The sequence below is a fragment of the Diorhabda carinulata genome, chromosome 1 (assembly GCF_026250575.1).
Source record: "Diorhabda carinulata isolate Delta chromosome 1, icDioCari1.1, whole genome shotgun sequence".
Taxonomy (NCBI): domain Eukaryota; kingdom Metazoa; phylum Arthropoda; class Insecta; order Coleoptera; family Chrysomelidae; genus Diorhabda; species Diorhabda carinulata.
In genome coordinates, this window is record NC_079460.1 from 2,333,852 (window position 1) to 2,357,484 (window position 23,633).

Sequence of the window (23,633 nt, forward strand, 5' to 3'; positions counted from 1 at the left end):
GATTTAGTTATTCAAAATATTATTTTTCCTTAGTTCCTTAAATTACCATATCATATATTATAAACAACTTGGTGAGTATTCTAAATAATATATATTACCATCAGAAACTACTATATTAATAATTTCTTTTTTATATTTAACATCTGATAGGCAACCAATATTAAAAGATTATCCCAATTCACAGCAAAATCTAGAAATTGTGCTTAAAAAATGTTTTCAATTGTTTTAATACACTATAAGGGCAAAAGGATTGAAATATTTTAAATGAATTTTTATATCATAACTCGAAACTAATCGTCTATTATCCAATGAATTACATACTATGTCAGGAGACTTATATCAATTGATAGACACCCAGTGACAAGTACTGTTTGTCAAGTTGACGTTTAAGTTTGACAGTATACCTCAGAGTGACAAAAAATTGTGTATTGTTAATATTTAATATTTTCTTCAAAAATGGTGAGATATTTTCATAATGTCATGTGAACTCATGTGATATCAGAATATAACTTTTTTTAGTCATTTCAAGACAAAATTTCAGCCCTAATGGCTCGACCCGGTCAAGATCCAGTAGCAAAAGACGATGTACCATGGTGGATGAAATTTGCTGGAAGAGGAGTTGGCACCTTCGCAGGATTTGGTAAGACAGTTTTAATCCCTCATAATATATTAGTATAATAAAAATTTCTTCAATATACATCAAGAGCCGTGAACTTTGTTATACTATTAGATCGAATACAAGATTGACTGTTTTTATTTTGTTCAGATTTGAATGAATTCATTTACACTATATTGTCATCAGTAGATTCTATACAGTTTTTAATATAAGAAGTTTATAATTTTACACATTGTTTTGTGATTTAATTTTTTTATTTCCAGAAATAAAAATCTATGTTGCTTTATTTTTCTTATCCTGAATTCTTTCAGTTGCTATGTTTTTGGGGATATGGGTATGTGTGACATTAACTGTAGCAAACCTAGTTGCTGGTCTATGGCAAATTTTCGCTGGATTCTTATTGGTTTGCTGTGAAGCACCGTGCTGTTGTATGTTTGTGGAACATGTACAAAAATTAGCAGATTTTATTGAAAATAGACCATATTGGAACAGGGCCGCTGCATATGGATTGTAAGTTTATGCATTTGTTTCATTATTTAAATAATCTATTATGACCTAATAAAAATGAAAAATTTTTTTAGTAAAAAAACCTAATTGTAAAATAAATATTCATGTTTTTTATATTTGGGCTGATTATATTTGTTGAGAAAATTATATTTGCAGATTGGCTTTGCCTCCTTTAATTTTGAATTTTGGAATTTCTACTGGTTTTGGTTGTGGATTAATTTTGTTAACTGCAGTGATATATGGTATGATGGCATTGGGGAAAAAGTAAGTAACTTCTCTTAATCTCTTATATTAATTTTACAAGTGTTTTTTTATTGGGTACTAATGCTTATTTTAATAAATTTAGAAATATATATGTTATATATGGCGTTAAGAAGTGGGATTATAATTACACTTAAATAATTTTTTAATTTATTTATGCCATTTATGTCAAAGATGAATTGTTGTATTTCTTTAAATCTTGATACATGTTTGTTCATAATTGATTCCTTACTATTATAGTAGCATTCCATTTTTTAAAAATATGCTTCACTTTGAATGGTTTTGTATATCAATTCAATATTTAATGAGCCCTTGACAATTTGGACATATAATACATTTTTAAAAATTTCAGAAGACTATTTTTGATATAATCCTATATAAATTTTTAAGTTTTGGGGGTTCAATTTTTATATAATTAATGAATGTGGTTGTGGGTTAGCTAATAAGATACAGAATTTGAATTAATCTCAGTTGATGTAAATATTCATCAATTAACTATTTCACTTTAATTTACACTTTTGCCGAAAATTAGAGGCTCTAGGGAAGATATGGCAGCTGTTGCCTCGCCCCATATGGTAACTTCTCCAACTGGCATGGGACATACAGATCACCACACTACTCTTATGGAGGATCCAGATGTTTGGCGTCCAACATAAGCTACTAACAGATTTGTGTAATTAACAATCATTTTTAGTTCATTTGCATGATCGCATGACAATTGGCCAAAGATGATTTCTTCTTTTTTTATACTATACAAGGTGTTTCAAACAAAACCAGAAATTTCATTGAAAATTTTATGATAAGAGCTAGTGAACATTTGAACTTGAATGGATATTTTCAAGTTTTAGATGTTCAATAATTTATTCATCAATAGAAGTTTACTCAATACATGCTATTATAGTTTTCTAATTTTCCAACTTTAACAAGTATAAATGAAACACCCTGTATATTTATCCAGAGTAATACCTAACATGCAGTAATTTGGTTTCCCAAAGTGTTTTTCTTTTGTTTTTAGACTAATTTGTTGCTTGTCATCTTGAATTTAGTATTGGAAATTTGGTCGGATCTGATTTCATACCCAAGCAAATCAGGGTGCGACAGTCAATCCTGCATTTTTGAATTGGCCTTGAAAAATAGACAGTTGCATTTTTCAAAATTTTGTTGTTTATCAAAAAACTTTGACTAAGTTAGTGTAAGTGTAATTAATCAAAATTTAAAAACAACACTGATCAGATGACGTCCTTCCTGCTGAGGAAATCTCAGTATTTCTAATTGGACTTGTTCTTTGAGTTCTTAAACTGCATGTTTACTCAAATATAGAATTATATTTCCGAATACTCTGTGTTTATTGTAACAGACTGCATTTTTTTCATTGAAAAAAAATGGGCCTATGATTCCCGATTAGAACATGACACACCAAACTGTTATCTTGGCTGAGTGGAGAGGTTGTTGGTGAATTTGATAAGAGTTTTGATCATTACAGTACCTGAAGTTTTGTTAGTTCACAAATCTCGAGAGATGAAATGTGCCTCGTCACTAATCCAAAGGTTGTCGACAAGCTCATTTTCTTCAAAAGTGCCCAAAAACGTTTCGCAAAATTGCCGTTGAGCAGTAAAATCATGTTTGTTCAATACCTGAATCATTCGAATTTTGTAAAGGTAATGGTGCAAATCTGACCTAAAGATCCTTTGGGCAGACTTGTTGGAAATTCCAAATACGACATTTTTCCAATGCGCTAACCTTTGTGGGCTTCTTCCTACAGCAATTCCCAGGACTTCGTACTGCCACCTCCTTTGCTCATTTTTTCATCAATATTTTCAAAATTTGTTAAAATTACACTAGACACTAGCTGATTCTGATTAACTTTAAAATAAGTACGAAAACGACACTAAATTACTATATAGCTACCTACCTACTTGGTAAAACGCTTTCACAGCAAACTCTCAGTGTTGTTTTGATCACTTTCTACTTATCTACAGCCTTTCAATTATTTAGGATTGACTGCTGCAGCCTGTATATAATAATCTTATCCTTATATAATGATATGATACCTTCAACAATTGTATTATGAAAATGTTTTTAATACAGATCAAATATTGATCTTAGAAAAATTTGAATCATATAACTAAAGATGAAAATAAGGATTCAGATTTCTTATATACAAAAAATCTTGTTCCTATCACCGTATGAAACAGATATTATGGTACGGTAGGAAGATTTAGTGGGGAATGGGATGTTGTATTTGGTTATATAATTTATCAAATCCTACAGTTTGATCAATGTGTCAATTCTTTTATTCGTTTATTTTTTGGAATTAAATATATCACAGGTGTAAAAGTAGAGAGAATGTATCTTAGTTCAAACCCTTTTATAAACTTTATAAGTTTGAATGCTAATGTATTGTAATAAACAGCCCTTACTAATAATAGCATTATAGATTAAATTTTCAGATTCTTTTATCAATATCTGATGTAAGTAATGAGTAATAACGTTAATTTTCTTGCTTTTCCTCATGATCTAGAAAAATCATTAAAATGGACATCAAATTAATTGCCATTTGGTCAATAAACGAATTGAACACACTGTTTACACTACCACTGTACCAACAATTATAATTACACTGTGTGACGCTCGTTTCAATAATCAACTTATCGTCTTCAGAGACTGAAAGTAAACTAAAACCTAATAACCTTCTAACCTAATAATCTTCTGCGAAAATTAGATACAGCAGGAAACGGTTTATTTGTGAGAAAATTCAGTATAAAACAGGTAAGTCAAGTTATTAGGTTACCTTCTATCTCTGAAGACTAGAACTTGAGTATCGAAATGTGCGTCAGACAGTGGCTGTGTTTGTGACTGTTGATGTAGTGGTAGAGAAAACAGTGTATTCAGTATGAGTATCACCAACGGTACCAGAAATTACAACTTAGTTAAAAAAGGAATTTGAAAATACCTCCAAAAGGAAAATGCTTGAAAAGCAAAATTAATAATTACTAAGAATAGCATCAATATGTGAAATTTTCTCTTGATTTCTCTTATTGGTGATCATTCTGGGCAATATAATTAAATTGTATTTTCATGAATATATTGTAAAATATTTTTTTATTTAGGGCATCAGCTGATGAGATGCGACAAGCAGCGCGAGCCGAAAATGCAGTACCACCTACCAATACGCGCTCGAATCTTGTCGCACATGCGCAGCCAATCAGTTTTACGGGCACGCCGGTTTTTGACAGTAACGTGTAGACGTGTCTACGAACCGACGTCCTTTCAATTTTCTATTTCCTCATCTAGTAATTCCCCTTCCCTTCCTATAAGTAAGAGTTGAATATTGACATGTGGAAATCTGAGTACTACGATATAAACATATTGAATTTGGGAATTTGATAACTTTATATAAATTTATTTGCTACATTATTAAACTGAAAACTTTGGAAAATGCAGAAAATTCCTAAATTATGACATTATTTTTTTGACCAACACTTCAATTCTTCTTTGGTTTAGGGTTTTGGTGTCTGGGCCTTTAATATTTTTATTATGTCGAACTTTTATGTCGTGCAGATTAAAAATTCTTAGAACAGTAGTTTATTTTAAAGTACAGATCTTGTTACAAAATTTTTGGAGTTGCGATGATGAACACAAATTGCCCTTGTAGGTATAATCATAATAGTATTTAAATTTCTACATATCAGATTATAAATTTTCAATTTGTAGATACATGTGTATTAATAAATAGCTGTATAATATTACTGTAATTTTTTTTGAAAATTCATATACTACAGTTAAAGGTCACTAAAAAGGAATGGTTTATACAGCAACTTAAGGCTCAAACGAATTTTATCATGTGCTCATATTTTAAATGGGTTAAAATGTCGATTTTATCTGTTGCTGTATAAATTGTAACAATCTGGTTTTTTAAATAGCATTAATCAGAAAATTATGTGCTAAAAAATTTATTGTTAAATAATTATTTAGGATGATTCATTAAATTCCAGCCATTCGTTTTATATTGTGTCTTAATTTTAAGTATGTTATTATTAAACATAAAGCCAAATCAAAAACTGTTTGAGAAATAATTTTATTGAAGATATTATTGAATTATCTTCATTAACGTTATAGTTTAACAGCTTCAATTGGATTTTATTGTTTATTATAGCAAAGTTTATACATATTGTGATATAATTTATTATTACTAGGTGATATATTTTATCTTGCATCATTTCTCATAAAATACAAAGTTACCTCGATTTGAATCCAAATTACAGTTCAAAAGTGTGATATAGAATTTGTGTGATAATGTGAATAATGATTTCCAAGAAACTAAGGCTAACCTTCAATTAGAGTGATATTGAACTTTCTCAACTTACCAACTGACTCTATACATTCATTTTTATATGCATTTTCCTCAGTTAGTTTATTTTAGTATTTGTAATGTCATTTTCTGTAAATACGTAGTTTATTATTTTTTGCTAAGTAAGAAAATTGATGGGAATAATTTTAATCTTAGCAAGTAATGTTATCCCTTTTAAAGCATTTCCCTTAGACAGCTAACTCGACAGTCTTTTTAAAAATGAGATTTTCTTAAGATTAAATATCAGGAAAAGGAAAAATTCACTAAGACTCATCAGGATCCTTGGTTAACAAGATAAACTGTTTCAAAAACAAAAACGTTGCTCGATATTCTAATGCACCATTTTGAAAACACATTATAGAACTGTCAAAGATAACGTGTTAGCTCTAAGGTATAACCAAACCAATCTAAGACATTCAATGATGCCAAATTGTCTATAATATTGCTAGTAGTCTTATTAATTTTGCCACATACCTCGTACCTGATCAAGTAAGAGCTTGATACAATGACAATTTTTGTGAACAAAATACTATTATTTCCATGTGCTTAGTACAGATTTTTCAATTTGTACAAAGAATCTCATTGGTTTTCATAGATCAACATGCTCTTTTGTTGATCTTATTCTTCCTTAATAGTCCGGAGCCAGGTGATAATTTGGTTAATTATTTGTTTTCGAAAGTTAATTGGTGGTATGCATCAGAGAGTTATGTAATAAAGCCTAAATTCAGTAATTTCCTCCCACCTGAAAATGTGTAAGCTGATTGTTAATATACTGCTGTGATATATGAAAAAAATCAGCTAGCAGTGATTCGAGGAAAACCTGGTCAGCTGATGCAATAGATGCTTCAGCTTAACTCCTAGGTAATAACATCCAAAATATCAGCTGACGTTTTTCCACTGAGATATAGCCAGCTGACTTATATATTTATTCACATGTACATATAAGGTAGCATCAATAAAATCTTTAATTGATAGGAAATCACTGAAAATATAAATTTTTTTTCATGTTCGAGGCGCCAATTGACGTATAATACACTATAGTATAGTCAGCTGATTATTTTGTTTTCTCGAGATATTCGAATAGTTACAGTTTTAGTATGAACTAGAGACATAAGAAAGGTGTGCTCAATGTACTTGAAAGTGTTTATTGTAACAAAATATTGATTTGTAAAATTTTGGATTCACAGCTATGGAACTAATCTGGTTCTAGCATTTCCTAAAACAAGTTTTACTTTTCCTGTTATTATTATAGTTTTTTTTGTACCAAAATAACACAAGAAATTTTCAATTATACAATATTTCAAATGAATTTCTTTGCTGTATTAACTCTATTATGTAAGATAAAATAGTTAATTTTATTTTATTTTTCTTCTGCATCCTGTCTCAGATTTTTAAAATTTTCTTAGTAATGCACTTTGTCACATTCTATTGTTTTATACAACCATATTCTAAATGGTATCTACCTTATGTACTTATTAAACTCCTTTATTAAACTTTTTTAACTCGATTTTGAAAAAAAATGTCATTGAGACTTTTATCATTGTTTTAATCTATCATTGTTTTTTATATCCTTGTAGTTGGAAAATGTTATAACAAAGAGAAGTAGCAGTAGGCCAATTAAAGAGATTGCAAGAAAGTTGAAAACATCGAGAGGAGAAACTTGGATAATTAGCTAATCATGAACCCGATAGTACGTTAGTACTGTATATATTTACAGAAAAAGTTCAAATCGAGGTATCCTATTGTTTTTCTATGAGACATTACATATACTCAACTATTGGATCCATTAATTCCAAATAATCTTCTACGATATATTTTTGTGAATAAAGTTTAGTTTTTATTAATAACCGTTTCATCTGTTGGTGTAGTATTTTTCACAATCTAAGAAATTACCTTTACTACCGAAACCTATTAAAATTCGATAAGACCCAAAAGTTGTAAATTATTGGGAGAATATTGTGCAGAGTCGCACTATTGTGTTATAATACCTGGCTTTTTACTTTATAGTTTATATTTAAATTTCATAATAATAGAGGGTAAATTTGAGTTACATTGTTGTATAATTGGATTTACCGTTCGCGGTTGACGTTTGACGTTCGTAGCTAATTCTACATCCTATTGATAAACTTTACATTGCTGCCATTGAAAATTTTGTTATTCTTTTTGTTTTCGTGATATTTTTGTGTTTTTGTTTGTAATCCTATATTTTTGGACGATATTACGGAAAATAGCGAAGTTTTTTATTGGCACGTACATTAGATTTTAATTTACGCCATATCGTCTCGATCGGATTAAAAATTCAATACCTGCTACGAAATCTGAAGCTCGGCGCTTGAGAACAGCATAAATATGATAAACACAAACTCAACTCTGATTTTAACCTGAGCGGTCTTCACGGGCGTTGCAGACCTACCTCTCACAATTCATTGAGTTATATCCGATTACCTTGGTTTCTCCCATTTATATTTAGACTGGCGCAGAAACCCTTAAACAGAATTATTAAAGTTAAAATTAGTAAGTGCCCCAAACTTACTTTGCTTCGGATTTTGACTACGTGGTGAACGGCTGCTGGTTCTGCGAGAACTGCCTTCGCTTCGTTAGAGAGTCTTATATTTCACTTTTTCTACTATTGGAACCTGATATCTTATTCTTTTGGCGTCTATGGTAGGATACAATCCATCACAATACAGCTATTCGTTGATATATTCGGCAATTATTTATTTTGAAACCAATCTCCGAAAACTATCATTTACATGATTGTATCATGTAACATTTTTTTGAACCATCAACCCATATTATACCAGGTGTACTATGGGAGTCGTACCAAGTCTCATATATGTAGATTTTATTTCGGTTTCTCAATCTATAAGTATTTATTGTTTCGAGATATTCTATTATAAGTTTGTGCAAGTGCTGCGACTCAATTATAACTTGCTTTTCGTTTATTATTTTGCATAAAAACCCCAAACGACGTACAGTATGCCGCAAAGTTGTAGTGGAACAATTAATCTCACCATCAGGTTTCTGGAACAGTCTGCAAGTGATAATCACGTTGGCACTTTTTGTTCTGCATGCATTCCATGAGGATTAAAAGAAATCAATTCACTTTGGTGCTCTATTGTCTTTTCATGTTTTTTAAGGAGATATTTACTAACAATTTTTCAATTTAGTTCCAGGAATTCTCATTAATGAAAAGTATATTTCGTGGCTTCACTTTACTAACTTTAAGTAAATACTTTTAACTATCATTTTTGCCTGAACGGGTGAATATTTGCTCTGTTTGATCTACATTGTAAGAGATACTATCGAAATATATGATACACACTGTTTCTTGGTTCGAAATGAACTTATACAGTCGTTGGCACCATACATAATCCGACCCTGTTAAAGTCATGTTTAAATATAAGGGTATTCTATTCTATTGCATTTCATGTATTAACTGGAGACTTTTTTAGATCGTGAAAAATTCTATAATTTGAATTAACTTCAATTTGTTGTGATTTATGAAAGTCAAGATATTCTATTTAAAAAAAAGTTATAACAAATACAGAATCGTATTTCGTTATTTAAATCATATCTAAAAGACTTTTCAATGCAAATTCAATTTGCAAATTGTAAAATTGGAATTAATTATTGTTTAATAATAGTGTCTTTTTGATTTGTAAAAAAATTGTGTTTGTGTTTATGTATGCCAGCAGATAAAACTTAAATCATTGTTTATGACTTTTTTTAAATAATATAATGGCTCATTTATGTCTGTTTTATAGAAATTCTCATCTCTTTATTTACCGCGAATCGTTTAATTTTCTAAGATGACGTAATAATAAGGAAAAATTATATACAGTGATAATCTTTGAATTTCCATTGTTATTTATAGCATTATGTTCTTATTCAAATTAAGTCTGATAACATATTTGATATATATATATATATATATATATATATATATATATATATATATATGCTGTCAAAATAATCATTTTACTAAAAGAATTGTTATTTTAAATACATTTTAATTATTATTCAATGCCACAAGTTATTTTACAAGAGGGCTTTTCAGAAAGTATGATACTGGATTAGATAGATCACTTATCTTTCTGCACGTCGCTTTCGATGTTTCGTGGAAATTTCAAATTAAAAACTTATCTTAATATTTTTTCCATGATTTTAGGCCCTTATTCAGATGTATCATAGATTCTAGGTGTTTAATAATTATCATTGAGTTATCAGCTCATAATCGAACATCTGCAAGTAAAAAGAACAAACTTCCAACTCAAATTATTTAATGTTTCCCTTGGTAATTATCTTATCGAGGTTCTACTGTAATAAAACAATAATGGAAATTCCGTTTCATTGAAATTCTCTCAGTTTTAATGACCGTTTGATTATTTTAACTATGCTTTTACGTCATTTTGCAGTAATAATGAATGGTAAATATTATAGCATCCATCGGACTTTTTTTTTCTTATATGATTAGTATATAGTGGTCTGATCTATTAAAGACTGTATATTTTAATATTGGTAGATTTTTACATCCAATACGTATTATTTTAGTTTAAATTATATTTTTGCTCAATATATTTATTTGGTTGCTCTTGTAGGTATAAATAAAGTAATTAATAATGTTTCAAATGTATTCCATTTTTGAAAATAGCAAAAAAAACATCATTCCGGTGGCTGTGGTTAATAGTTTAAAAGCCACAACCCTATAGAAAGTAGTGCTTCTTTTAGTTGAATTTGTCCGGCGTGTAAGCAAGAATATTCAGGTGTAGAAGATTGGTAGCTGAAAAAACATATCGCAATAGTGAGTTCTATAGAGATTATTCATAAATGGAAGTCAAATATGCCAAAAATATTTAATTAAGTAGTATTGGTATAAAGAGTAGGTTGTTTTTCTTTAATCAGAAGTGAGATCAGGAACTGAATAATTTGAATCAGAAAGGGATCAAAACCAGCATAATTTGATCAAGAAGTGTATTTCACAAGATAACATCACTGTGACCAACACTTATTTGAAAGAAAACCTTATACCCATTTTTAAAATATTTTTTCCAATATTGTGCTGCTAGTCAAGTTGAAATTATTTTAAAAAATAATATACAATCGGTATATTTATGAATCTTACATAGTAAACAAAGTATACCATTGGAATTAATATTTCTGTATACTTTTGAGTCACTCTGTATGTTAATTATTGTGAATAATATTTTATATCCGCTATTTACGTATATTATCATTTTGTATAGTGATAAGAACAAGTCTTAAAAAATATTTAAAATGTTTTTTGTTACCTTCATTAAAATCCAAGTTAAAATAGGATAATATAGTGAATATTCTTTTGTTGAAATTATGTATTCATGTGTTGTAGCAATAAATAAAATTATCTTATATTAAGACAATGTTTGGTTTCTTCTTCTTTTCTCTTAATTCCATAAAAAACATTTCAAATAATTCAAATTCAATCTGATACCTGGAATAGATAAAAAGCTTCAAATTTGTAGTACTTCCAGGCAGTATGGAATAATAATAAACTAACATGTTTTGAAACACTGTACAGAGTGTAATTAAATTTTTGATAGTTAAGCGTCATAGGTACTACAAAATAATAAGAGATTGTGAATTATATATGCCATATGTTATCAATGATATAGCACACTGTTCTAATCCGAGCTTTCGAATACCTTTTCTAAAAATAGAACACTATTTATTACTAAAACATCAGCAGGTAATATCCGGCTCGAAAGACCAGACAATGTAATTGCAACTTTAGATCTAGTTCAGTATGAACATCATCGACGGGTCCAGAAATTTAAATTTTGCATTTTTTGAGCACTAGTTACAATTTAGTTGAAGGCCTACATACGAGGTGCTGCTATCACATAACGAGGATAACTCTACTGCAGGAAAAGTACGCATGCACCAGAGGTTTACGACTGTTAGCTACTTAGCCAGAAGCTCACTTTATTGTGTCTGAAAACAAATTAGTGTAGCCTCGTTTGTATAGGGGCTGTGTTTTTTGTTTTGCCATAAAGATGGAGTAATGGATTGTTATGAAATGACACATGATACTTGGAAACACTTAATTTATTGAAATGAGTGTATTGCAATGAATGTTTGTCGCGTCTACGTATTATTGAGAGGTTTAAGACGTAGAAGATTATTCGCGTTCGAGCCGCACTAAGAATGTGTGCGGCAAATTTTGCATGAAAATTTTAACATGCAAAAAGTGTGCTAACTGGTGCCTCATTTCGCACTGTTCGTTAAGAGTTCTCTAGCTAATTACAACATCCCAGGGTTAGACCACCCACTTTATCGCCAGATCTTGCACTGTGCGTTTTCTACTCCTTTCTTAAGGTCAAATCTGAATTGAAGGAACAACATTTAAGTCTGTTCAAGCTGTGAAAGAACAAGCGGCGCGCGTCCTGAAGGATCTGTCAGAAAAAGACTACCTGCACTGTTTTGAACAGGAGCGATGTAGGAATAGAGGTGGGATATATATTGAATGTGATAATAAATGAATATACATAATATCAAAATAAAATGTGTCATATCATATTAATAGCCACACCTATAATTTCTTTCATCTTTTATATACATTCCGGACTTGAAATATAATAGATCTGCTTCCTCATTTTTTCAGTATCTCATCTCCCATTCTTTTGTAGCTGGATTTAAATATTGTTGTTTTTCTACAAAAATACTTGAAACTGAAATTTCTAAATTATTAGATACCTTCATCTCTTTGTTCCTTACAGTGAAATAAATTGAAGCATGTCTAACTGATCTCGTATTATTATTTTTTATTTATGTTATATTTTCAATTGTGAATTATGTTTCTAACAGATTATTCTTCTATAAATTGTTCTTTCCCCTAGATAATCAACATTCTTCTATCTATTTTCTTAACCTGATTTTTGATTCTGTACTCATCTTCTTTCATTTAGTTTGTTATGGCTCAATTCTAGTCGTGTTGTAATGTGTTCACAAATATTCCTCATATTTTGGTTTTTGGATATTTTTATTAGGGGCTTGATGTATTTACAAATAAAAGAACACATTATATTACCTGGAACCCGATTTAATGAGAATTCACGTCAAAACTGATGAATACCTTTTACTGAAGGATGTTGATTGGAGAATAACATGTAGTTTAGATATCAAATAATTAAATGAACCATGGACCAAGCCCATACTATGAGTACAAGTTTTCAGTCGAAAAAAAAGATTGCGCAGCTCAATTTGCGAAGAAAACAATTTTTTTATGAATGCATCTCATACTTAAGAACACAAGGAACGTATTCCAGGTAGCACGACATCAATAGGTGATATTTCATTGGTTTCGTGAAGTGACCAAAAACTGACGTCAATTTGTCGTCACTCAATTACATCATTTTTCACGTAATTCGTATAACGTGATTATAACGTGTGGTATATAACGTCCATGCCTATGGTATGAATAATTTTATTTCTCTCTTATTAATCTGTGATATACATACATGACAATATTGTCAGCTTTCCTTATATTGGGTTTGTAGGAAAACAAGTACCTACTCTTTGATCATTCACATGTCAATGCCATCAAAATCGATCGACTCTTTATTTTTTGTTCACAATACTTTAAATTTCGCGGTTTATTATAAACTGTCGTGTCCCGTGCCTTCGTCTAACGTAACTCACATAAAACTCACAAAAAAACCCAAACCGAAAAACTTTTTTACTCACACAGTTCTATTTTCGTTTTCATCTGGCAAATGTTGTTCGCATTTCGTTCTCTCCAACCAAGATAGCAAACACAACCCCACGCAACCCTTAAAATCCCAGCCCTGCAGAGGAGCAACTCCTATATCCGGGCTAATTCCAACAAATCTTCCTCCTGTAACAAATTTCCTTCATCCTACCAAAAAATTCTTCTAGCAAATCTCTTTCTCTCCTTCGTCTAAAGTGAAATGTGTTGTTCAAATTTTGCTGCCTTATATGGTTTTGTTCATGTGTTGATGAATTTATATTTGGTAGTATTGCATTGATGCGTTTAACGAGATGAAGTGAAGGAGTCATTATGAAAATAAAGTACTTTATTTATCTACACAATATCCGATTAATTATACATATTCTCCTTAAGAAACTCTATTGCAGCTGTTACACGTTATGCAGAAAAGTTTCCGCCAAGAAACTCACCAAGTAAAAATACATTTAGAGCCTTTGAATAACATTGTCGAGAAACCGGAAATGTGAACCATTAATAAAGAAAATATGATTTTAAATTTAGTTGATCAGAATCCACATGACTAAAGGTTATCACATTACCAACATTCATTTAAAGTTAATGTTTGGGCAGCATCTTTAGGTGTCATAATTGGTTGAGTAACCATTTTCCGAATCGATGGATTGGTAGAGGTCCAGAAGCTCCGATTCTATGGCCTCCTCGGTTATGTGATTTTAATTCCCTTTGTTCGTATCTTAATGAAAAAGCTTATGCTACAGAGGTAAATTCACCTCAAGAATTGAAAGAAAGAAAGTTATTATCCTATTTTCATCTTGTGATTTTTCGTTTAATTGATATATATATATATATATATATATATATATATATATATATATATATATATATATATATATATATATATATCATTACTTTATACTAGCATCGGTTAGTACTTCATCATTTTCAAATCAAAATATTCCGAAAACGGTACATAGTATCAAGTAAAATTAAATGAATTTAAATTCACTTGAAATTTTGCTTAATAAATCAAATATTGAAAAAGTTATGTTCAATACTACTTGGTACGAACCGCGTAACTAGCGCCCTCTATGAGAGTCAGACATAAAAACAAATTCATTAGTTGTATTAGCTTCCAAAACATATTCGTATAAAATTTTAATACAATGTTGCCAGTAGTTGCGGCAAAATCATAAAAAAAATGTCTTGATGCCCTGATGAAAAATGCCCTTTATCTTGAATATGAAAATTTTTTACTGACCAAATCCAAAATATATCTCTATATATCCTAAGGACCGGATCACATTTTTTTTCAAACATCCTGTATAGTAGGTATTTTTACTGGTAAAACTAACGTTTTGTTTTGTCCTATGAAGGACGTTGAAAAATGACGTCGCTGGGTTGTATCACGTGATTTTTACGTCTTCAGGATGTGATTTTTTTGGTCATATGACGTAAAAAATGACTAAATATTGACATGAAAAATACGAGACTGGGCAACCTGGGATATTTAAGACTTCTTTCAGTTTTATTACGATTCAGTTCATCCTAATAAGTAGATAAAAAAGAAAAATCTTTTATTTATAACGTTTTATAAATTGGAACCTAATTGGTTTGCTTTACCTTCACTTTTAAAAAAAGAACGATGGATTTAAAACAAAAAAAGTTTTAATTTATATTAAATATAAAGATAATAGTATCTAATAGGTTGTAATTCGCTCATTTTAATAAAAACAATAACATAAAATTATTCTGATTAGTTTTTAATGACGCAAGGTAGGTGTCAAATGAATGTATTTTCGAAACTGGACAGGGAAAAAACAACTTTCAATTATGAATATTGTCGTTTTTTTATATGACAATAGAAAATAGTTGTTCATAATAGCATTTGGATCAAGTAATTATATTTAGAGATCTGACAACCATGGTTAGCGTGTTTCAATGAAACATCTACGTCATGTTACAACGGGACATCACACTGCAATAAAGACAATCAGGCCCACGCTTGTGCAAATTCAATATAACGCTGCAAATTTGTGTTAGGTTAACAAATGAGTACAGAAATGGGTCAAGTTAGGTATTATCTATTATTCAAAAATAATTTAAAAAATATTTTTATAAATTTGGTTTAATTTTTATTTATATTTTACACGTATAATCCATACAAGTAATTTCTCATTGAGTTCTCTTTATTGAAGCATTCAAGTCTTGGAACAGATTTCTGCAATAATTTAACTGTGTAAATTCACTCGACATGTTCACCAATATTAAATCCTCACCATTCAAACCCATTTTTTCGTTAGAAGATAAGCTTTACAATTATAGCGAAGTATCTTTTGTTCATCTGAAGACTACAGAAGCGCAATAAGTCCATCACTCACTAATACTGAGAAATCTCTTTTTGCTGTGGTATCTATAACAACAAATACTCTTTTCACTTCTCTTTCTGAATCAACCTAGAAGAGCTTCAGTTGATGTATGGACACCTGGTCAAAAAATGTGTTATTGCTATCCATTTTGACTGCCACACCACTGATTCATTTGTAAAGGTTTTAAGCTAAATGTTCGTTCTGACGTAATTCTAAATTGTACATATAGTACGAGACCTCTTTGCTGCAATGGCAGGATCCCATAGAGTTCGACTTATTGCACTGTGAATAATACGCAGAGCAGTCTTCTGTAGAGTAAAAACCCTTTGAAGTCTGCTAGAGTTGTCCCATAGAGAGATACCATAAGCCAGATGACTGTGGGTTCAAGCCAAGTAAATCGAGCGCAAATACTGCTAATAGATAAGCGCAATTGTCTCATTGCAAAAAGCTGTAGTGATCTATTGTGATTCCCAACAATTTCATAGATTCCTCTCTGGTACCTCGTTTTGCAGAACTAAATATTTTTTTTTTAGATTTTGTTCTGTTTATTTTCAAGATTCAGCTAGATTCTCGATGCTGACGTTTTCATCCTTTTTGTTAGGAATGTAGCATCGTTGGTAATTAAAACTGATATATATATATATATATATATATATATATATATATATCAGTATATATATATATATATATATATATATATATATATATATTTATATATATATTTATATATATATTTATATATATATATATATATATATATATATATATATCCGAAACAATGGTGGTCCCAAGACTGAACCCGGAGTGACTCGGACTAGATTCACAGTTTACGAACTGCTGTCGATTTTCCAAATAAGATTCAAGCCACTCCAACTCTATCTCGGAATCAATAGTGTTTCATCTTATACAACAAAATGTGTGAGTTGTAGTATTATATTATAGTATTTTTATGGTGAGAAGAAAATAATTGGGTTCTCATCCACTGATGTTATGATTACATCTAGAGCATTGAAAACCCAATCAACTTTGAATTTTATAATTTCGTCACATTCATAATCAAAATGTTTTTTTTATTTTTCTCAGTTTTACACCTCTCTGTTTTTTGAATTTAGGTTCTATGTCTAAGCTGGATGCTACTTCTTCAGCATCAATCAATATGCGATTGAATAAGTGCGTACTCTCATTTGGAAAATATATTATTTTCGAGAAATTTGGTTCCCTCGTTTTAACAAATAAAAATAAAATAAGAAACAAATAAAAAACAATGTCATAGGTAGCAATTCCTTACTGTTTTTTTCTAATATTATAAATTTTGTTTTGAAAATGTGATTTGTTGCTTTTTTCTTTACTTTTGAGTCTATGATTTTTGCACCACATGTGTTTGCTCTTATTCCTGAAGACGCTACCTAACATGCAATAATCAAATGACACTACATATGAACTGTAGTACTGTGTATCCGATCCTATTACAGTAGAAACATTGGAAAGTTAGAGAAATGACTATTTGCTCAAAGATATGTCGACTTGTTTGTATCGACTGTTGACGTGGGCACTAGGCGGTAGCTGATTATATGGAGAACATAAATGCCGTTACATTTTTAAACGAAGGGTAAATATCAACAACCCTACGACGAACTGTAGTTCGCCGGGTGACAACTTAAAAAATGTCCTATCGATGGTTATTAGTCATTTTAATTCAGTTCATCTGATCATTTTTTATGGTTGTCTGAATAAATGAAAGTATGTGAGACTTTTTAGATACAACTTAATTGATTTCTTTGTTAATACTGTGGGTTAAGGTATCGAATACCTATTATTGTTTAAACATTAAGTATCTCAAAAACATCTAGATGTGAATGTATAAGTTGAGTTATTCGGTAGAAAAAGATAATATAATTATTTTCAAAATTACAAATAAAAATATGATATTGTTCTATCGAAATAAATATTATTATTATTATTGAAAAAATAAATTTTATCTTGTTTTTATCATGACTAGACAGACAAATAAATGCTTTTTTTTGCTAATATTTTAAATAAACATAATAAATTACTTATTCTAGGGGAATATTATTATATTTACTAGATCTTTTTTGTTCATTTCAAGTCGACATTACATGGTTTACTAATTAAACTGAGAAAACACGTGTGATTACAACATAACAAGATCACTAAAATGAAAAAATTCTTTAGAATAAATGTATTTCAAGTTAAAATGAATATTTCTCACTAACTAGATATAATCCTATGATTGTTGTATCATTAGTAAACAATGTGATATCAACCAGATATATATATATATATATATATATATATATATATATATATATATATATATATATATATATGCAAACACTGAGACACAGCTGAGAAATATACAGAGAAAGAGGCTATCTAAAGGCTTTGTTGACTGAATTCACAACGAATCTTTCTTGACACTGAATAATATGAGATTGAGAAGCTTAGACTACCCTCTTTTTTGACATAATCGCCGTTTAGATCAATGCATTTTTTGCACACGGTTAACCATCTTTATTCCAGTAAAAGTCGTCGCTGTGCTACGAAGACAGCTTAGAACCTTTTCTTTCAGCTCTTCGTTGGTTCTGAAATGTGTCCCTCCCAAGTGCTTCTTTAATTCAGGAAAAAGATATTAATCACTGAGGTCCAACTCTGGGCTTTAAGGGGGTGTGAGACAATATTCCATTCAAATTTGTACGTCCCTATTCGACTTCTCTGCATCATTTGGCCATCAGTAAATCCCACATTATGATTTTTATTACTTGAGGACTGATTCAAACCCCAGCACATACAACAAACAATTTATTTTTGCATAATGTATCCTTTATTTCACATTCTTTGTTAAACATATATTTAAAATATGTTCATATGTATAAAAACGCAGATGCACGTGTCGAGTGTCTTCAAGGTTTCTCGACGGACACATTGATAATTACAAAAGTCTGTTCACTTAAACTGAAATATTCAATGGCATAATGGCATAATTTTAAATCGATGGTGTGGTTAATATGTGGTCGATAATGTATTTGAAAAAAATGTATATGTTGAAATAAATAAATTGGGAAAAGGGTAATATTAATTCACGTAAAAATCACCACCAACACGATTATCAATCAAGAAGTTTATTGAAAAATGTATGAAGTTTGATTTATTACCCAAAAAGACAGATCTTACCAAAGAAGGGAAAATTCAATATAAATTAATTGGCTTCCTTGCCGGAATTTACCCGATGTTCTTGTAAATATACGCATGCATAATTCCAAGAATTATTTACACTGGCGGCACCAAAGTAACATTACCGATGATGATTCAGATCAAGCGCAGCTAAAATAAAGGGCCAACAACAATTACTGTCACTTCATATTTTTTCAACAATTTGGCAACATCAGTTATGACGACCAATTCGGTCAATAACGTGCATAGGGTTTATATTTACCAAGTGTGGTTGAGTTTAGTATACTTATTCAGTGGTGGCTTTTCATTCCACCATGTACACTACGCGTCAATAAAAAAACGCCCATCCGAATTTTTCAATTTGTATCTCATGGGTAGCTATTGCATAAGCTGAAGGATTTCCCAAAAAACTCAAAAAATTAAGAGCTAAGAACAAATCATAAAGTTAGTGAATTGAAAAAATTGTTATACACAGCTCAATCAGAATTTTTTACAATATGTATGTTTTTGGAGCACTTGGGAAGTGGTCTATCGGCAGTAATTGTGTTCATTTCAATCGAAAAATTATATTTTTTGGCATTCTTGGGGGAATAGGGTGATATGGTCTCGGAAAAGGATGAATGAAAAAGATTTTTATATTTTGACGGTCTGGCTGTCGACTTTAGTTTTCAAGCAATTTGAACGTTTTTCTTATTCTACATAGATTTAATCTAGACTTGTAGGTGCGAGTTGGATCGATGGTTTTGGTGCATCAAAATTGGTTTGGGACACGATGTTTGTGTAAGATGAAGGAATCATTGGGATTTGTAATAGAAATCAATCCTTTTTATTGGAGTTTGCAGATTCTACAAATCAATCTTTTTTTTTTATTAGAATAATGAAAAAGGAGTCAATTTCTTTGAAAGAATCTTATAGTGCGAACCAAAATTTCAATGACATAATATACACTACTCAAAATCAATCTATGTCCTGATTTATTTTGGTAAGTTTTTTCATAATTAACTAGATTATATTTACAAGAAAATAGCAACGGAAACCAATACCCGAACTTTAAACTTTTTCGTAGAAATAGCAGTTATTTTTTAATATAATTTATAAAAAAAAATAAGGACCCATGTGTTACGGCTAATATACGATGTATATCCACAATGTACATTCCGGTTCTATTCTGTATTGTGTAATCGCAGTTCCGAGCATGTGTAGAAGTTTCTCTGACTCAAGTAGAAGAAATGTAAGCTATTTTCAGATCATGAAAATACCGTTGCTTGTGAAATCGGACATGTGATTTGGTTTCTAAGCATAAAGAAAGTTAAACCAAGAGAAATTTATCGGCAAATCTGCGAGGTTTACGGAAAAAATGCTAAGAGTGATTCAATGATTAGAAGATGGGTCAGACATTTCAGTGAAGGACGTGATCAAGTGCACAATGGAGAACAATGTGAATGCCCGTCTTTGGTTACTGATTTACGCAATTGAAGAGAAGCTTATGCAAAACAGTGAGTTTACAATTCGTGCTATTGCTATGGAATTTCCGCAAATCATCACAAATTCATGACGTCGTTACTGAAAAATGGAAATTTCGAAAATTTTGCTCACGTTCGGTACCGAAAATTCTGAATAACAGATAAAACAATGGATGGGTAGTGCAGTTTATTTTTTGACACGCTACAATGAAGATTTTCTTTCTAGGATAGACACGGGGGATGAAACTTAGGTATCTTAAACCACTCCTGAAACTAATCAATGGAAATAGAGAAACATTTCGTCCCCCACGAAAGTTAAGCCTAAGGAAATCTTGACACCTGGAAAACACATTTACACCGTTTTTTAGGGTAGAAAAGGCTTATTAATTTCTTATAACGAGACGAAACAATATTTGCTATCTACTGCAAGACCATTAAGAAATTTCCCGAAATACAGAATAAGCGCAGAGACTTCTGTCAAAAGTGTTTTAATCACGATAATGCCCGACCACACACTGCGTTGAAAAAAAACTTTTACAGGAATCTGACTGGAACGTGTTTAATCATCCTCCGAACAGCTCGGATACATTTTTTTGGTGGCAAACAATTCAAGAAGATAGCGAGCTGAAAGAACATATTACTCCATGCTTAAAACACAGCTTCTATGAAGAAGGCATACAAAAACTTATGCCACGCTATGGCAAGTAACTACAAAATTTCTGAAGCTATGTGCACAATTAGTTTAACGGCTGCAGATTTTTGTAATATAAATATATTTTCTGTATCTGTACACGTTTTTTACCATAACCAAACAAAACTCACTATTTTTTATTTACACTATAGATTCAGACATAAATTTGTTGTCATATGTACTCATACTCAATTTCTGAAACATTCAAACACAATTTTCTTCTAAATCCCCAACCTATTAAAATATGTAATCCTCATTTATTTGGTTCACTATTTTAGTTGAACGGTTCTGAATCGACTTCTCCGTGTACTTAACAGTTATAATTTTGATTTTTCCAATTTAATAACATTACTAGGAAAAGTTATTTATCACCAGATCATTTTTTATCTTAGTGTCAATATTTATCAGAATCAGAATCAAAAATATTTTCATTTTTACAAAAATTTTAGTTATCATAGAATGGTGATGTATTTTCAGTTCCTAAGAATATGTACTTGTTTGATTATCGTTTATATAGTTGTTCATATAATGAACTAGTATATCGCGAATCATATGAATATTTATACAGTGTACAACAATTACTAAGGATCATAAGTATTTTATTTTAATTCTTTAATTCTCTTATTCCAATTTCTTTCTTTTCGCTGTAGTATGTTTTTTTCCATTTTTACAGCATAGAAACAATCAATTCTGTCTTTTAAACAAATACGAGGATTGTTTTTTTCAATATCCAATGGGCTGTGGGGAAAAGATGGGTGAATATACAAAAAAGATTTTATTACCAAAGGTAAGGTACAATACAGCTTATTTCTCTACATTATCACCTTGACGATTAAGCCATTTATCGCAACTGTAAACAAGTGTTGCAATACCCTTTTCAAAAAATGTAGCAGTCAATAATTGGAAGAGAGTTGAGATCCAAGGTGAAATTCTTCCTTGGGACAAAATTTTAATCCAAAGTAGGTGTTGAAAATGCAGTGCGACAATTTTTTACATCTAAGCCCAAAAGAATAGTTTTTCCAGGACTCAAAGAGCTTACTAACCGTTGTGTTAAAATCATATAAAACAATGGGCTATATTTCGAATATACAGGCTATTTTTATATATTTATAATAAACAAAGTGAACATTGGAAATCGACATTATTTATGAGACACCCTGTATATAATTTTTAATAAATATTAATTCAATTTCCACAATATTTGTGTAAAATTTCTTCAAAAATTCAATTACAAGTTTTCTTAGTAGTCATAATATAGTTTATGTCTAAAAGAAACAAAGTAAGCGTTCAGTCACATGGTATTCCATTTTTTAAAGAAGTGTAAACTTATTTTAACACATTGCCTTCGACTATCTATGTGTTTAAAATAATTCCAATCAGATATCGTTTCTTGTAGAGGAAGCAACTGAATTTAATAATTTATTGTTCAATTAAAAAATATTATTAATCATATTTTTATGACAATCTTAATTACAAATGCTAAACAATAAAATAAAAAAATATAGAATAAGAACAGTTTTAATTGTAGATAATTTGATGGAAAAATTCTTTTCAAGCTAGTCAACATTAGTTATTGATAAAAGTAGTGAAATCCTAAGTGATTATCATTAATAAAGTATTTGGCTTTTTACAATAATTCATTTTATCTCCAGTTAAATATTAATGAATATCCAACTGACCGGCTACGTTGAACCGATGGTACCGGTAAAGTGGGGGACACACTATTACAAGTAGTATTCAACACAGAACTTTGTTATTACAATTTGAACAGTGTTGAACTTACCGTAACGTATAAAATAACGGACAACGTCTACCGGTATTTTTAACTTCAAAATGTTAACGCTAGACGAGGATTTTGAAATAAAAGTGCCTTCAAAATATAGTAATGAATTTAATAGTGCCGACTATAATTTGACCAAGATTCTCCTAGAACCTTCAGAAACTGATGGTAGTAAAATAGCAGTTTCTGATCCAGAATATGAACAATTTTTAGCAGACGTTTGGGTTGGAATTGTATTGACTCTCATGGTGCTAAGCTGTGTTTGTTTTATGTGTTCGTGTTTGATTTACCATAAATTCCAGCAGTGGAAAACTAGAGGTGAGTTTTTCTTCTATCAATTTCATGAATATACTATATATTTTCTGATACTTTCGATTTATAAAATGACTTTATGTGCAGATTAGAATGTTCATTTCATTGTATTTTAACAATATTTGGAAGATTCTTTTATGGTACCTTTTTAATGGATATTACTGAAATTTGCGTCATTTTCTTCGTAAAATAGCAAACCACAACGATTTTCATTTGAAAGTAGTTTTTATTTCAAAGTAATATGGAAATTTTTTCAAAAATAGAGAGATTACTACATTTTTCTTGGTCATAATACTGAATAACATGTGGATTTAGTTACACACTATTTTTTTAAAATTAACCTTTGAAATAAAATAATCTATCATCCTGTT

General features: G+C 30.2%; 2 protein-coding genes across 3 annotated transcripts in view; both read left to right on the forward strand.

Annotated features, from left to right (window-relative positions):
• Window positions 1–341: 341 nt before the first annotated feature.
• On the forward strand, window positions 342–9,450 carry LOC130896149 (calcium channel flower). 2 transcript variants are annotated; one of them, XM_057803990.1, is made up of 6 exons: window positions 355–459; window positions 520–640; window positions 928–1,126; window positions 1,280–1,387; window positions 1,917–2,057; window positions 4,495–9,450. In XM_057803990.1, exons 1-5 carry the CDS (start codon window positions 457–459, stop codon window positions 2,038–2,040), a joined length of 555 nt encoding a protein of 184 aa, XP_057659973.1. In that variant the 5' UTR covers window positions 355–456; the 3' UTR covers window positions 2,041–2,057; window positions 4,495–9,450. The 2 variants fall into 2 exon arrangements, with proteins under 2 accessions (XP_057659962.1, XP_057659973.1); XM_057803979.1 differs by lacking the exon at window positions 1,917–2,057 and having other exon boundaries at window positions 342–459.
• Window positions 9,451–22,728: 13,278 nt separating this feature from the next.
• The window catches only part of LOC130901423 (protein commissureless 2 homolog), a 51,454-nt gene continuing 50,549 nt past the window's right edge, over window positions 22,729–23,633 (forward strand). Inside the window, exon 1 of the mRNA XM_057812819.1 lies at window positions 22,729–23,268. Coding sequence (XP_057668802.1) covers window positions 23,004–23,268 — 265 coding nt within the window. The 5' untranslated portion in view covers window positions 22,729–23,003. The remainder of the gene's footprint in view (window positions 23,269–23,633) is intronic.

What these genes read in the sequence shown, in the direction of transcription:
- LOC130896149 (XM_057803979.1), top strand. An exon ending in AGGGCCGCTGCATATGGATT is followed by an intron (nt 1,127 to 1,279) that starts GTAAGTTTATGC and finishes TTATATTTGCAG; the next exon opens with ATTGGCTTTGCCTCCTTTAA. An exon ending in ATGATGGCATTGGGGAAAAA is followed by an intron (nt 1,388 to 4,494) that starts GTAAGTAACTTC and finishes TTTTTTATTTAG; the next exon opens with GGCATCAGCTGATGAGATGC.